The 14314-nt window shown below is 38.9% G+C and overlaps 2 protein-coding genes and 1 pseudogene across 2 annotated transcripts; all 3 read left to right on the forward strand.

Moving 5' to 3' along the window:
* The first annotated feature begins 1589 nt into the window (after nt 1-1589).
* LOC148298516 (cathepsin L 2-like) lies at nt 1590-2257 on the forward strand (annotated as a pseudogene).
* Nucleotides 2258-10239: 7982 nt separating this feature from the next.
* LOC148298517 (cAMP-dependent protein kinase catalytic subunit alpha-like) lies at nt 10240-11261 on the forward strand. The gene is given in 3 exon segments (XM_088276821.1): nt 10240-10336; nt 10649-10926; nt 10929-11261. Coding segments are annotated over 3 exon segments (708 nt in total).
* A 1594-nt stretch (nt 11262-12855) lies between these two features.
* LOC148298518 (peroxisomal membrane protein PMP34-like) lies at nt 12856-13478 on the forward strand. The gene is made up of 4 exons (XM_088276822.1): nt 12856-12882; nt 13006-13063; nt 13181-13282; nt 13324-13478. The coding sequence occupies exons 1-4, from the start codon at nt 12856-12858 to the stop codon at nt 13458-13460; spliced, it is 324 nt and encodes a 107-aa protein (XP_088132948.1). The 3' UTR covers nt 13461-13478.
* The last annotated feature ends 836 nt before the right edge of the window (nt 13479-14314 follow it).

A 14314-nucleotide genomic window follows, 5' to 3' on the forward strand; every position in this document is an offset into this window, starting at 1 on the left:
AAGTATCAGGAAGAAAAAATTCGGAAGATGAATTGATTATTTAAATATATATGAATTGCAAGCCAATGCACGCATTTATCTAGTGATGAGTCTTTTATTGAAAATATACTCATTTACAATTTATTATGATTGTACGTACAGCAAGTGATCAAACCCCTCCCAAGTGAAAATGCATCAAGTACAAAAGGAGAGTTCCCTATTAAAATTTATTATTTTAAAGTATTTTGGAATTTGAATTTGAAATTGCCTCACTTTTATGGCCATTATAAGAGACCTATTATTTAATATCTTAGATACGGATATGAGAGTGATACACCTTTACTAAAAATAATCAAACTTAATTTGGCTTCTGGCAAACATTATCTATATAAATTCCTTAAACTCTTTTGCGATCCCAGGACTCCATTATGCCTTTGCCATTCTTAAGCCCTTTGGAGAATTGCCCGGTAAACTTCCCTTCGAAATTGATCAGAAGCCCTTTTCCATGGAAAAGACCATTTTGAAACTCTCCTACATATTACTACTCCTTAAATTTTCCGATTTAATTTTTCCTAAAAGAGGACTTTGATAAATTGGTTTGCAGGGAGTGCTCATTGCTGTAGTTTATTCTCATTTTGCCAAAGACTTTTTCGCCATTAAAATATTTTCCTTAAAAGAAGTGAGTTTCAGAAATTTCTTGCCCTTGCCCATGTGGCTTTGCTTATAATATTTATCCGTTATACTTTACACCATTCTCAAATATTTATCCATTAGAGAGAGATTCGGAGTTTGAAGAGATCAACCCGTTAAAATAATTTCCATTCGCATTGATAATGCGTGTATGCTTCATGGGCTCTCCTCTCACAAAATGAGACTCTACAAAAATATTCTCAGGCAATAAAAGTCTTCCCTTTCCTTCAAACCTGGAGTTCTTCATTATTAATATATTTACCGAGATTGTGCCCTCAAATACGGCTTTCGTGTGAAGTCGAAATATACCGGTTCGGCAGCGCGTTTCATGCACCTTACTTTTGATTTATTTATTATTTGAATTTGATGATTCCTCGGGGTTGACACTCAAAGGCCCCAAATTATCAAGAATATCGGAAATTTTTTTTGGAAGGGGTGGAAAATTTCTAAGTTCTTCAACAATTCGCACCCCTACCTTCGAACTTTCCACATTGAGTTATCCACTAGGTAACTCATGCTAAGATAAGAGCCCCCTTTCGCATGGCCCTCTTTCGCATTGCCCCATCTTTAATAGAATTTATAATTTAAATTGTTACTTTAACCAATAATGTTTATCTGAATATTCAAACTATCAATGAAATCCTGCTTGATTCTTTCGAAATATAGTTGATTTATTCCTACCACATCATTCGCTTAATTAGCTAAGATTCAATCATCGAGATAAGTTCAGATATTATAATATAAATCTCTCACATGAGTCAGAACATACTGATATTTGCATCTGCTGTAATTCTTGCATGCTGGTTCATATCGAACACCATTACGGGCTTAGTACCTCAAGAATTTGCAAATTATAAAATGCAATTTCGCAGAGTCTATGCGAGTTCAGCGTAGTAGTCCTACCGAAAGTCCATTTTATCATGAATCTTGCCAAAATTGCTCACCACAACGCAAACTCGAAGCATTCCCATGTTTTAGGAGTCACTCAGTTTGCTGATCTCACGTAAGACTAATTTATCAGCACATACCTGCTGGCGAACATGAAGCAATCGACGATGTGATTCGAAGAAAGCAGAGTGCCAGAAATTATTGAAGATATAGATTGGTTAGCATTGAGAAAAGTTAGTCTAATTAAAAATCAAGGGCAGTGCGGATCGTTATTGGTCTTTGTGACTGTGGGTGCAATCGAAAGCGCATTAATGATAGCCGGGAAATTATCAGACCCAGATCTTGCTGAACAGCAGCTTGTGGATTGCACAAAGAGCAGGGATGCAACGGTGGATTCATGACATATTCATACGACTACGTCCGGGATCATGGGCTCAGCGAAACAAAAGACTATCCTTATCGGGGAGTTGATCAAAAATGTCAGATAGATTCAGGTGATATCAAAATAACAGGCTATATTGAAACTCCTGGATGCTCAAAGCTTGAAACTGCTCTTCAAAAACAGCCAATTGCCGTTGCAATCGATGCCTCAACTTGGTCTCTCTATACGGGAGGGATTCTTAAGAATTGTGGGACTAATGTAAATCACCCGGTGCTTGCTATGGGATCAACGAGTTCATATTGGAAACTAAAGAATTAATGGGGGACTACTTGGGGATAAGGGGGATTTATTCGAATTGCTAAAGGCAACACATGTGGAATTTGCAGCGAGTACTCTTCTTATCCGATTTTATGATGTTAGTTGAAGGCGACCGCAATTATGCTCAGCATATTAAAGATTATCTGATTATATTAAAATTGTCGTAAGCAAACGACGAGGATCATAAAGTTTCCAATCATGAATCACTATACTTCATGCACATCATTTTACTCTGCAGGCAAAGCAATCGACCTGCGCAAATGCAAAAATATACAGCACTTCAACCAGCCACCTTCACATTTGTTCACCCATTAATTTACTGAAACTGAGGAATTGATGCGTATCTCTCAAATTGGAACAAGAATTCGGAGAATTCTCATCAGCGATACTGGGTATCTGCCAGAGCCTCACTACCAGCACCTGCTCAGTTCATAGTATGCCACTTCGAAACATAGGCACAGCTACGATCAAGAGGGGATACGAATGACAAAATTGATTGGAATGCTGCCGGAGTTATCTCCTGAATTTAAGAAATTAGAAAGTATAATAAATTAAAGATGTCTGCCTCTCGCAGTGCTTGCTCTCAACGAACAGCTTTCGTTGGAGAGAGATGACATTCTGAGCAAGGGGTACCATTTTTATGAGCCATACATGTCGTTGAGCAGCACTTACAGTAGTAATCCAGCGAGCCGAGGCATATCGCTGAGCTACAAGGGATATGGCAACCTTGTGAGATAATTTTATCTCCACAGGAAGGTACTGCCGAGCCAATACAACCAGAGCATTAACGAAAGAGTGCTACTGGCGAAATAACTAAATAAAATAAGTTCTCATATCAATGCGAATGGGGGAATGAATAATGCAGCCAAAATGAGAAAGTTTGATGATATGATCGGCCTACTGCTCATGCTTGAGTGTTTATGCATGCTCGAGCTTTATCCAGGCCTAACAGGCCATGAACTGAAACAGTCAACCAAGAAACTTCCTCGCAAAGCAACGGATGTTCGAGCTGAATATTATAACATCGATAACGCTTAATATCCTCCAGCTTTTAAAAAGAAGGCTATGCTTAATGCAGAAGCAATTAAGATCGGCAAAACAATGAGAAAGAATAAGATATTTAGTGGGCATCGATTGACTGACCAACATCGATCAGCTGAGTATCGATCGAATCAGCAGCCAAGAGTTCAAAAATCTGATGACAAGAGTCGACTAAAGCCAAGCAGCATTAGCACAATGATACCTTATTGTTCTTCAGGCTACTTGGCACTGTTCATGAAACACTCGTAAAGCAAGTAGATGCAAACCGATGCAAATAGCGAAGGAAGTGCAATCCAATACTTTGATCCCAACCCCAACCCCAACCCCAACCCCAACCCCAACCCCAACCCCAACCCCAACCCCAACCCCAAGATCGTAAACAAGAAAGATTTTTTTAAATATACTTGATATACGGAATAATATAAAATTGATAAGTGGTAATATAGCAGTCATTGATCTACTTTATGCTAGTCATTTTTTAGGTAGGTTTCGAGTGAATCATCTTTGGCGTCGAGCCACGGAGTGTGATGCATAGGGGCCATAGTTCCAGTCATCAGAGAACGGTAAGAATTATTTCGATAGCCCATGATATCGTCTAACTTATGCTGCTACCATTTCAAAAATAGTTCATTGGCTGCATCGACATCGAACTTGGGGTAATCGGTTTCAGATAGCAATTATTTAATGTAGTCTCCTTGGAAATATATCATATCCTTGTCTGTTTCCAGGGTTTCCTCGCGCTTTCTCCACTCTAAACTGTGCTTCTGCATAAGCTCCAAGCTTGGTAATTGGAATTTACCTGAAATATAATCGCGGGCCAGCCAGGCCTGTGCATCGAACATGTTGAAAGTATAGAACTGATCCTGCATCCCTATATATATAAGTCTTGGGTTATGCTGCCAGAAAATTCCTTTGTATAAATTTAAAGGCCAGAGTCTATTTTCGCTGCGCAAGGCGAGTTCTTCTGATAAAAAGGGAAAATGATAGATATATCCTGTGCACAGCACGATAGCATCTACTTTGGCTTGGCTTCCATCTTTGAAATGCACTGTACCATCTTTCTCTGCCTCGATGAGTAAAGGAACGATATTGAATGTCGCAGGCCATTTAAAATTCTTTGGGGGGTTTCTGTGATAGCTGATGTAAACTTTGCCACACCCATATTTATAGCACTGTGAAGCTATATCTTCAGAGGAATAGCTGCTTCCCACGAATAAAATATCCTTGCCCTTAAATTATAGCGCGTCTCTGAAGTCATGAGCATGTAAGATGCGGCCTCCAAAAGTAGATAACCCTTTGAATTCTGGAATATTCGGCGTCGAGAAGTGCCCATTCGCTACAACAACGTAATCGAACTATTATGAGGATGTTTTCTTTTTTTCGAGATCATGAGAAATTACTGTGAACTTTGAAATGGTATTGTCAAAAGAAACCCATTTGACAGGAGTCCTAAACCGGATCTTACTCTTGAACTTTGACTTAGCCAATCTGCCGCAAATATAGTCATAGATGACTGCCCGAGGGGGATACGAGGCAATGGGTTTTCCAAAGTGTTCTTAAAAAGTGTAATCTGCGAACTAGAGACACTCTTTGGGCCCGTTAGACCACAAATATCGATACATACTGCAGTGAACAGTTTATCCATACTCATCAGTCCCAGTTCTCCATGTATAATTCCATAGCCCTCCCCAATCAGCTTGCTTTTCGAAACAGACAATTTATGGAATTTAAATGCCGTTTTTTTCAGCCGCTTCAAAAGCTCGAAGTTGTGCAAGACCACTTGGCCCAGCCCCGATTATCGCCACTTTTACCATAGCTAGATTTAATATTAATTAAATCAATATCTAATTATTTCCACTCTTTTTAAAAGACCTAAGCAGCCAACTTTTGCAATTATTATTATTATATACTAATGTAAAGAGCCGTTGAATTCTCAGAAGAGCAGCAGCTTTGGAAAGTATACCTTCACATAAATTAGAGTCCTTTTGATGCGAATGACCATTGCAAGCGTGCCAATCGACCAAATGAAACTACAAAAAGGATGAGCTCATGCTTCTAAAAATACACGACTTTCAACGCGTGGCATGAAGACCAGTAATAGTCCCCAAGCAAGCATCCCAACATGTACACTAATCTGTGCCACAATATTAATGCGTACGAGAAGAGATACAAACAGTTCAGCAAATAAAACCTCAAATAAAGAGCCTGTTTGCAAACGGGCCAAAACCCCCAGAGAAACATTAGAAACAATTGTACAACCAGCATCTCCCGAGATAATTACATAAAATTAAATAAAGTCCCCAAAAAAGACTATAATGTTTGGTAAAGTGTTCATAGTGTAACTGAGACAGTCTTTGGAAACCATCCTCTGCAATTGATGAAAGTCGAACACAACAAATAGAATATGTAAATCAATGAAGTTGAACCTGAGCACAACTAAAGCAGTCAACTCTCTAAAACTACTTTGCGTGATCACTCGCTCGCCAGGAAAAAAAACCATACTGTTGCTCATAAGCGCATCTCATGGAAAGTTAAAGAAAACTCCCAAAGTGTCAATGTTACGAATGTGCTGTTCAACAGATTGGCGGATGGTCCCAACCCCAACCCCAACCCCAACCCCCAACCCCAACCCAACCCCAACCCCAACCCCAACCCCAACCCCAACCCCAACCCCAACCCCAACCCCGAGAGCAAGTATGAGCATCTGATCCGCAACACATAAATGAGATGAATTTAAATGAATTCATGATTGAATATTGATATTGCACTTGACATCATTGTTAATTTGATATGATAATTTTAATCATGGATGACAAAACTGAAGTAATTGTTCTCTGATGAAATCTCAGGCGACCATTTATGACAAACCTGGGAAACTTCATCAAGAAATTAGTTTCGGCTGCGGTAATGTGCGATGTGATAAAAGTAACGACCCTTTGGATAACAGATACTTTTTTTAAAATAATATGGAAATAGCTTTAGATTATCGCATATACAAGAGTTACCGAGTTCAGAGAAAAATTGGAAAAGGAACATATGGCGAAGTGTTCAAAGCCGAAGATAGAAAATCACACAAGAGCGTGGCAATAAAAAAAATTTGTGATGCCTTCCAGAATCTGACAGATGCAAAGAGGACTCATCGATAGCTGTCATATCTGCTACAGCTCTCTCACCCTTGTATTATTAAGCTCGAACGCGTGATTTCAGGAGAAATTTTGTAAAAACACGTCACGCAGTCGAACACAAATGTTTATGCAGTATTTGAGTTGATGGAAATGGATTTAGCAAAGGTTTTGCATCTCTGCAAGCTCGAGCCACTCCAGAGGAAATTCATCAGTCTGCAAATAGTATCAGGGCTGCGATACCTGCATTAATCTGGACTAGTACACCGCGACATCAAGCCTTCTAATATTCTTGTTGATTAATCATGCACTGCCAAAATCTGCGATTTCGGGCTCGTCAGAAGGATTTCTGATTTTGTCCACCATAAGACCAATAACAGTGAGGATCAGCCAATTTTTACTGAGTATGTGGCTTCTAGATGGTATCGGGCTCCATAAATATTGCTTAACGGCGCCCAAATCAGCGCGACTTCGATTGATATGTGGAGCTTCGGGTGTGTTTTGGCCGAAATGATCCTTGGCTATCCTATTTTCAATGGCAAGGACTCTCTCGAGCAGCTTGAGATCATTTTGAAGCACATAGGAATGCCTATTGAGTAGTAGATTGAGACAATTGGCACAGAAGAAGGTAAGTTTCTGTTGAGAAACTTCCAAAGGCTCTGCTCTGAACAGCTACGATAATTGTTCTAGAAGGCGAATGCGCTGCCTGAGTAAATAGATTTGATCGAAAAGTTATTAGTCTTTAGCCCAACAAAAAGACTCAGTGCATTCAATACCTTGAAACATCCTTATTTCAATGAACTACGCGAGTAAATACATCAATTTCAAGAGGCTCCCACATTAGTCATCGATAACTCCGAGCATCTACTGATGAAGCACGATCGCCTCTCTTTGCTCCAAGCCTATCGAGATTTGATCTAGTCCTTATGCATGAACACTCTTCGGGTCAACATCAGCAGCAATAGTCAGTCAGACTCTGAGAACTCCAAAGCCAGCAGCAATACGTTCACGAACAACATAATCAGCATCGGAGAGTAGTTTAGGAGCAGCATGATGAAGATAGGCAGCATAGACAACAGCAACAACACACAAAAGTAAAACTAAAAATCCACAAGGGAGAGTAATTGTGGCCGGCTGTAAAATAACCATACTGTTTACTCAAATTCCAATCGATAGAATAATATCGATATGACCTGCAACGAAAGCAGCTCATCTTATCACGGACTCAAGACCAAAATAGGGCAAAAATCAGAAGCCATTCTATTTGCAATAAATGCATCCGCAAGCCAACGGAAAGCCAGTAAATAGCGTAGTCGAAGCCGAAAAGTTAGTAACACTAATATTCCTGTGCAGAACACAACACTTCCCAAATCAGGACTTACTCTAAACTCATCTTCGAAGAAGAACTACCCGCAAAAAGTCATCGATCGCTCACAGAATAGTGCCTTGATTTGTAAAACCGAGCACTTGGCAAAAGAGAAGAATAATAGCGATAATTGTGCAAAAGAGAAGAATAGGAGTGTTTGCAAGACGAGTAGCAGCGGAAGCCTGAAAAATGGAAACAAAAGTATGAGCCGCAACAGCAAGAGCAAGAAAAAAGTGGGATAATTTGTCGCGAATAGTACTTTAGGGAAATATAATAAATTGAAAGCGAATCAGCCCTAAAAACTGCAAAAGAAGTGCAAACCGAAATGAATACAAAATAAATCGATAATCATGCTAAACTCATATTTCTATGTTACTATTTATCTTTATCACTTAACGCAAATTATCAGACGAGAACCCACACCTTCGGTCATCGGTAAATACTTCCGAACTAGTTCTGGTTGTGCCGAATAGGAGCCATTTTACCGTATTTGTCAACATGCTATTTTACTTGAGACATACTCCGACTATCTAGAACTATTTTATTGCTGCTTTGGTAGTTTTTATTATACTCATTTTTGCCATTGTATTCATTAATTTCGACAGAATCATTTGGAAAGTACCTACTGTTGTATCTTACCTGGTTTTTGATAATATTGCTATTCAGCTCATAGTTTTAATTAATATTATTATTATTATTTTTATTGTAATTTGTGTTATCATTTGTGTTAGAATTAGCGTTATAATTTGGGTTTAAATTTGGATTGTAATTTGGGTTGTAATTTGGATTGTAATTCGGATTGTAACTCGTTTTGTCAATGAATCTTTAATTGTGGGTTGCAGGGGCTGACGCATGTTTCTGATAAACGCGATAAGCAAGTGCTGATTATTGTGTGTGATCTTTGGGCTAATCTTTGAGCCTGTATTCCGTGAAAATTTATTATTGATGCTTTGTTGCTTTAGTCCGAGGACAATTACTGGCAGTGTTGATGCTCACATAAGCCTCGTTCAAAAATTTTCTATCGTAGTTGGAATGACTGACATATTAAATATTATGGGCTGATCCCTATTCTCCTTCTATCTTCATATTTGATGTGCCCTTCGAATTCAATATATTCATCGAATTTGATATTTCCTTCGAGTTAGTAGTGCTGGGAGTTGAGTAGTTGAATCGGATTTGCTCATCGATCATGAATTGGGGAGGAGTGGCCAGTTGCTTTACAACTCTTACTTTCGAATCTGAAAACGAGGAAGCATTATGGAATTTGGTCTGCTCATTCTTGCCTCTGTTGCCTTCGATGCGATATTCTTCGCTCACTTCATTCTGCACGCCATTCAGTCGCCGTACTTTTTTCGAATTATTCTATGCTTCAGAGTTTTCGAGGAATGAACGGTTCTATCTCAGGCGCTTCTCTGCATGCTGGCTTAGGCTTAATTTATTCGGCGTGGTTAAGGAATTCGCTGTATGGAAGTTCGGAGCCGTGTTGACAGAGGGGAGACTGTGAGGGGCCGACTTGTGATACCCCTGGGTTTGCCTGTTGGTGTGTGAAGTGCCCATTGTAGTTTTATTATATTTAATCGAATTAGCATAATCAGCTGCAGCTTTGTCCTAACGCATGAAGAATCAGCATAATAACTGCAGTTCCGAATAACCTGCCCAGTTTAATGGCAGCCTTGTCTAACGAAGTGTGTGTTTTTTATTTGATTTGATTGATTTGGAAGGATAGGATAATATTAAATGAACATATATTCACGTAGGTAGATGTATATTGGAGAAAGTGAATAGGTTTGCGGACCTATTAGTTTTATAGTCAAATAATTAAAAATTAACCGATGAAGAAAAGCATTTATTCCAATGTGCCAGCATATACAAATAACGAACAGGCCAAAAAATTTCAGCAGGCCCCCAAAAGAAACTTATCATTTGTCTACAAGGAAGCAATCGACTCGATTCCGAAACAACAGAAATAAGTTAAATAGCAAAAATAGCAAAGGTAATAAAAGTAGGCGAAGTAGCAGAAAGAGCTCAAATAGCTCACGAATATTCAGGCTTCGATTAAGAATAGCAGCATGAAGAAGATGGGAAGCATCCCAAATCATGTTCTCAAAAACTCCACCAAGCATTTGAATATCTCGAGGATCAATGATATTTCAAATATTCAACACGAAAATCCTCAGGAATATGCCAACCATCGCAAAAGTGCCAACTTCATCAACACCAACCCTACGCAAAGCAAGCCCAACCTCAGGAAGAGTGTCAACACCAACACTAACACCAAGCCAATAACCGGCAAAAATGGAATCAGCTCATAATTGTGCAAGCAGACCGATAATTTTGTCTCTGGAGATAATTCAAAGAACACATCGAAGGACAGAAAATATCAACAACTGCGCCTACAATAGTCGGGGAGCTCGCTAGAACAAAGTTTTAGTATTATGAGCAGCCACAACTATATGGCCTATGACGGGATCGATCCTTCTAAAATCGACCAAGGCCAAAAGCTGGCCTCCAAAAAATACTTCACTTACAACTATATTATCGGGAAGGGAGGTTTTGGAAAAGTGTGGAAAGTTGAGCACAACAAAAACCGAAACCACTACGCAATGAAGGAAATGCTCAAATCGCTGTAAATTGTTTTTTAAGATAGGGTGATGACCAAAAAGAGCATACAAAGCGTCATAAACTAAAGACTCTTGCTTTCTGGGCTCCATTCTCCGTTTATAGTGAACATGCACTATGCCTTTCAAGACCGAGACACTCTTTATTTGGTCTTGGATTTACTCGAGGGCGGTGATCTCAGACATCATTTGAGCACAAAAAAATTCTCCTAAATACAAGCAAGTAGATGAGGGTTATATTTAGAATTTTTTATCGCCTGTATTGTGCTAGGACTAGAGTACCTTCATAGCAACAAAGTAATTCATCGGGATATCAAACCTGAAAATTTGGTTCTAGATTCGCGGGGCTATATCAGAATCACAGACCTGGGGATTGCCAGGATTAAAAAAGCTCAAAATAGTTCCGACACGAGTGGTACACCTGGCTATATGTCTCCAGAGGTCATATGCAGGATGAACCACAGTTATGTGTCGGATTACTTCGCATTGGGAGTTATCACCTACGAGCTAGCCTGCAGTAAAGTAATTCTATAGCGACTCAGAGGCCATATAATGGCATATCTCGCAATTAAATCCGTGAGAAAATGCTATCCAAGCAGGCTAGAATTAACTATAGCTCACTCCCTGAAGGCTGGAGTGTTGATGCAGTCGATTTTATTAATAGGCTGTTGCAGCGGAAGCCTGAGCATCGCTTGGGATTTACTCATGGAATACAATAGATAAAAGAGCACCCTTGGATTCGGGACTTGAATTGGAAAAAGCTGTACACCAAAGAAATAGAGTCCCCTTTCATTCCGATAATGAAAAAAAGCGATTTCGATCAGGATGAACAGATCACAATAGAAGATGAAGAATAAGCAGAACTCATATAAAAAAATTCCTTGCTTCTCAGAAAGAGCGAGTTTCAGGAGCTTTTTCGGCAATACTACTTTGAGTCGAGCCATCGCAAAAAGTAGGATGCGCATAATGCTCAACTCTCAGTAAACACGAATACTCTAAAAAATGCTTAGCCTCCCATAAATGGGAGTAAAGGCATAGGGAGCAATAAAAAAATTATTGCCAGTCATTCTAATAACCTGAAGACTCCATATTCTTCGACCTGTAGCACAAGGAGGCCAGATCACACGACCGTACGAAACTCTAAATAGTCGATTTTAAACACAATGGAGTGCCAGGAGATGGGGTCTTCCAATAAATATTATAATAACGCTCACCGATTGAGGAATGGCCCATAGGTTCCATTTTTCAAGTGATTATCCTTACATACAGAGTGTATTGATATTGAATCATAGCTATTTGTTCCGATACCTATCATAGATTATCGATAATATATACTAACCCATACCATAATACTTGTGGACAGAGATTAATTGAGTAACTAATGTCAAACAACAACAAATAGCAGCCCGTCAAGGAGTAACTCGAAAAGCCGGTCGAATAGTTTGATAAATGCTAATTCGAAAAGCAATTCTAAATGCATGAGAATCAACAAAAAATGATCCGGGAAGAAATGGCCGCGGAGTCGCCCTTAATTGGAGAAATCTATCCTTTGCAACTCCTGATGAACTAATTTATCAATAATTAAGGCTTCTTCATTAAAATACAGCACCTCATCAGCGAGGCTACCTTTGGCAAGTATCGGAAGACCAGAAGAGATGGCAGTTGCTTCTATCGGGCCCTACTGTACTGCATCTTCGAAAAGATCATCTTCAAGAAGGACGAAAAGCTTAGAGATCATATAGTTTTAAGAATCAAAGACTCTAAATAACACCTTCTAGCTGCCAAATTTGAAGGAATTATTTTTTAAGATTTACAGGAAGCCTTTCTGGATCGGCTCAGCAAAAAAAAAATGCCTGTCGACGAGTAGGAGCTTTTGAAACTGTTTAGAGACCCTGAGTAATCAAACTATTTGGTTCTAATGCTGAGATTTATCACATCCGGCTAGCTTCGTAACAACGCAATACTCTATGAAACTTTCATCGACAATCAAATACCTATCGAAATGTTCTGCCAAATCGAAGTGGAACCCATCGATAAAGAAGCAGATCAAATCCAAATCATGGCACTATTGAATTATATGCAAATTGCAATCAAGATAATATACTTGGATGCCAACATGAATAAAGAACCTTACCAAGTTATACTTCCTGAAGATGCGAAGCCTGAAGATGTGGTAGCTGAGTTGCTTTATCGGCCTGGACATTATGATATCTTATATAAGTGAATCATCCAACTATCGCCCAACATCATCCGAACTCATCATAAATTAAGTATTCTCCAATAAAAGGTCTATAAATATACAAGCTGTTCATTTGGACATTAGATAGTTATCTAATTAAATTATTATAGTATTACGACAACATTGCCTGAATGATCGAATTGAGTTCATCCATAGTTTCCTCCACTATCGCAACTTGCATTGTGTACCCTGCTGAAAGAATTAAACTCGAAATGCACCTCAACAAGGAGATCAAGAATGTGACGCAATCGGCAAAGAATATCTATTAAGAACATGGAGTGATGGGGTACTATACAGGGCTGACTTCGTAGGTTGTTGCGGCCGGACTATCTTATGCCATATACTTTGTTGCATATGCTTAGGCCAAAAAGATCTTCGGATTCGATCCATCCTCCCTGAAGAGCATGATGAAGTCATCAGGTGCAGCCGGGTGCATTGCAACAATATTGACTAATCCATTTTGGGTTTTGAAGACAAAGCAAGCAGAAAAGCGCATCAGCATTTTCAAGGCCTTGGCTGAAATTCTCAATAAATAAGGCCCGCTCGCCTTATGGAAAGGACTGCTGGCATCTTTAGTGTTGGTTTCCAACCCTATCATTCAGTTTTGCCTCTATGAGTGGATGAAAAAGGGAATATTCCTCAAGCGTAATTGACGAATAAATTAGAATAAAGCATATTTTATGATTTGTTGGTTTTCATAATCGGGGCGTTTTCAAAGATTATTGCAACAATCGTCACATATCCTTACACTCTGCTTCGAACAAAACAACACGTCTGCCAACAGAATAAAGGGCTCTACGCCACATTTTTAAAATAGTTAAAGTAAAACGGTATCCAAGGATTGTATACGGGCATAAATGCCAAACTCTTGCAAAGTGTCTTCAATTCCGCAATTTTGCTTACGATTTATTAAAGAACTCATTTCTCTCTTTAAAAAATCTTTCGAACAAAATCCGATCTATGATTGATTACTCGTTGATCCAAATAAATAAGTAAGAGTTATTTAGACATTCATAATTTAATAAAGAATATAATCTATATCAATCAACTAACTTTCTTCCTAATATTCTCCCTAAAGATATATAAAATTTTACTAATCGATGGTGTTGTTAGTTATAATGAGCTGATGATTAAGCTCTTATTCGACTTTCAGTAACCATAAGATGGATAAACGATGATTAGACGATTGTTCAACTATGATTGAACTAGATTTTTATTAATCAATTCAATATTTTCCAATACAAGGCGTATTATAAAAATCTTGAACACAATACAATGCCTCGGCTTTAATTTAAACCCTTCCCTTTCGCTGCCCCTACTCGGAATGTTAAGTAATCGTGCGAAGTGTGCGAATAAAAATTTAGTGCATTAACTCTACGTGAGCATGTTTGCAAAAGATGCTATCGTTCAGTCTGCGACGACTGTTCCCCTTTTAAAGTGCGTTCCTATCGGGCAGACATGCAACATCGCCAGCATCGGATGTGCAAAATCTGCCACAAGTAGTCTGAAATACTGAATAAGTATGTGGACAACAATAAGCTCATCTGGAATAAAGATTCTGATATGTGCCGGCTCTGGCTCAAGCAGCTGGGCTATCAGAATAGATCGGGCGGGTCTCGCATGTCTTCGCAAAGAAATGTCAACATTCCGAATCTCTAATAGTACGAAATC

The sequence above is a fragment of the Brachycentrus maculatus genome, unplaced genomic scaffold, assembly GCF_059751285.1.
Source record: "Brachycentrus maculatus isolate JH-2025_06_01 unplaced genomic scaffold, ASM5975128v1 h1tg001914l, whole genome shotgun sequence".
Classification (NCBI taxonomy): domain Eukaryota; kingdom Metazoa; phylum Arthropoda; class Insecta; order Trichoptera; family Brachycentridae; genus Brachycentrus; species Brachycentrus maculatus.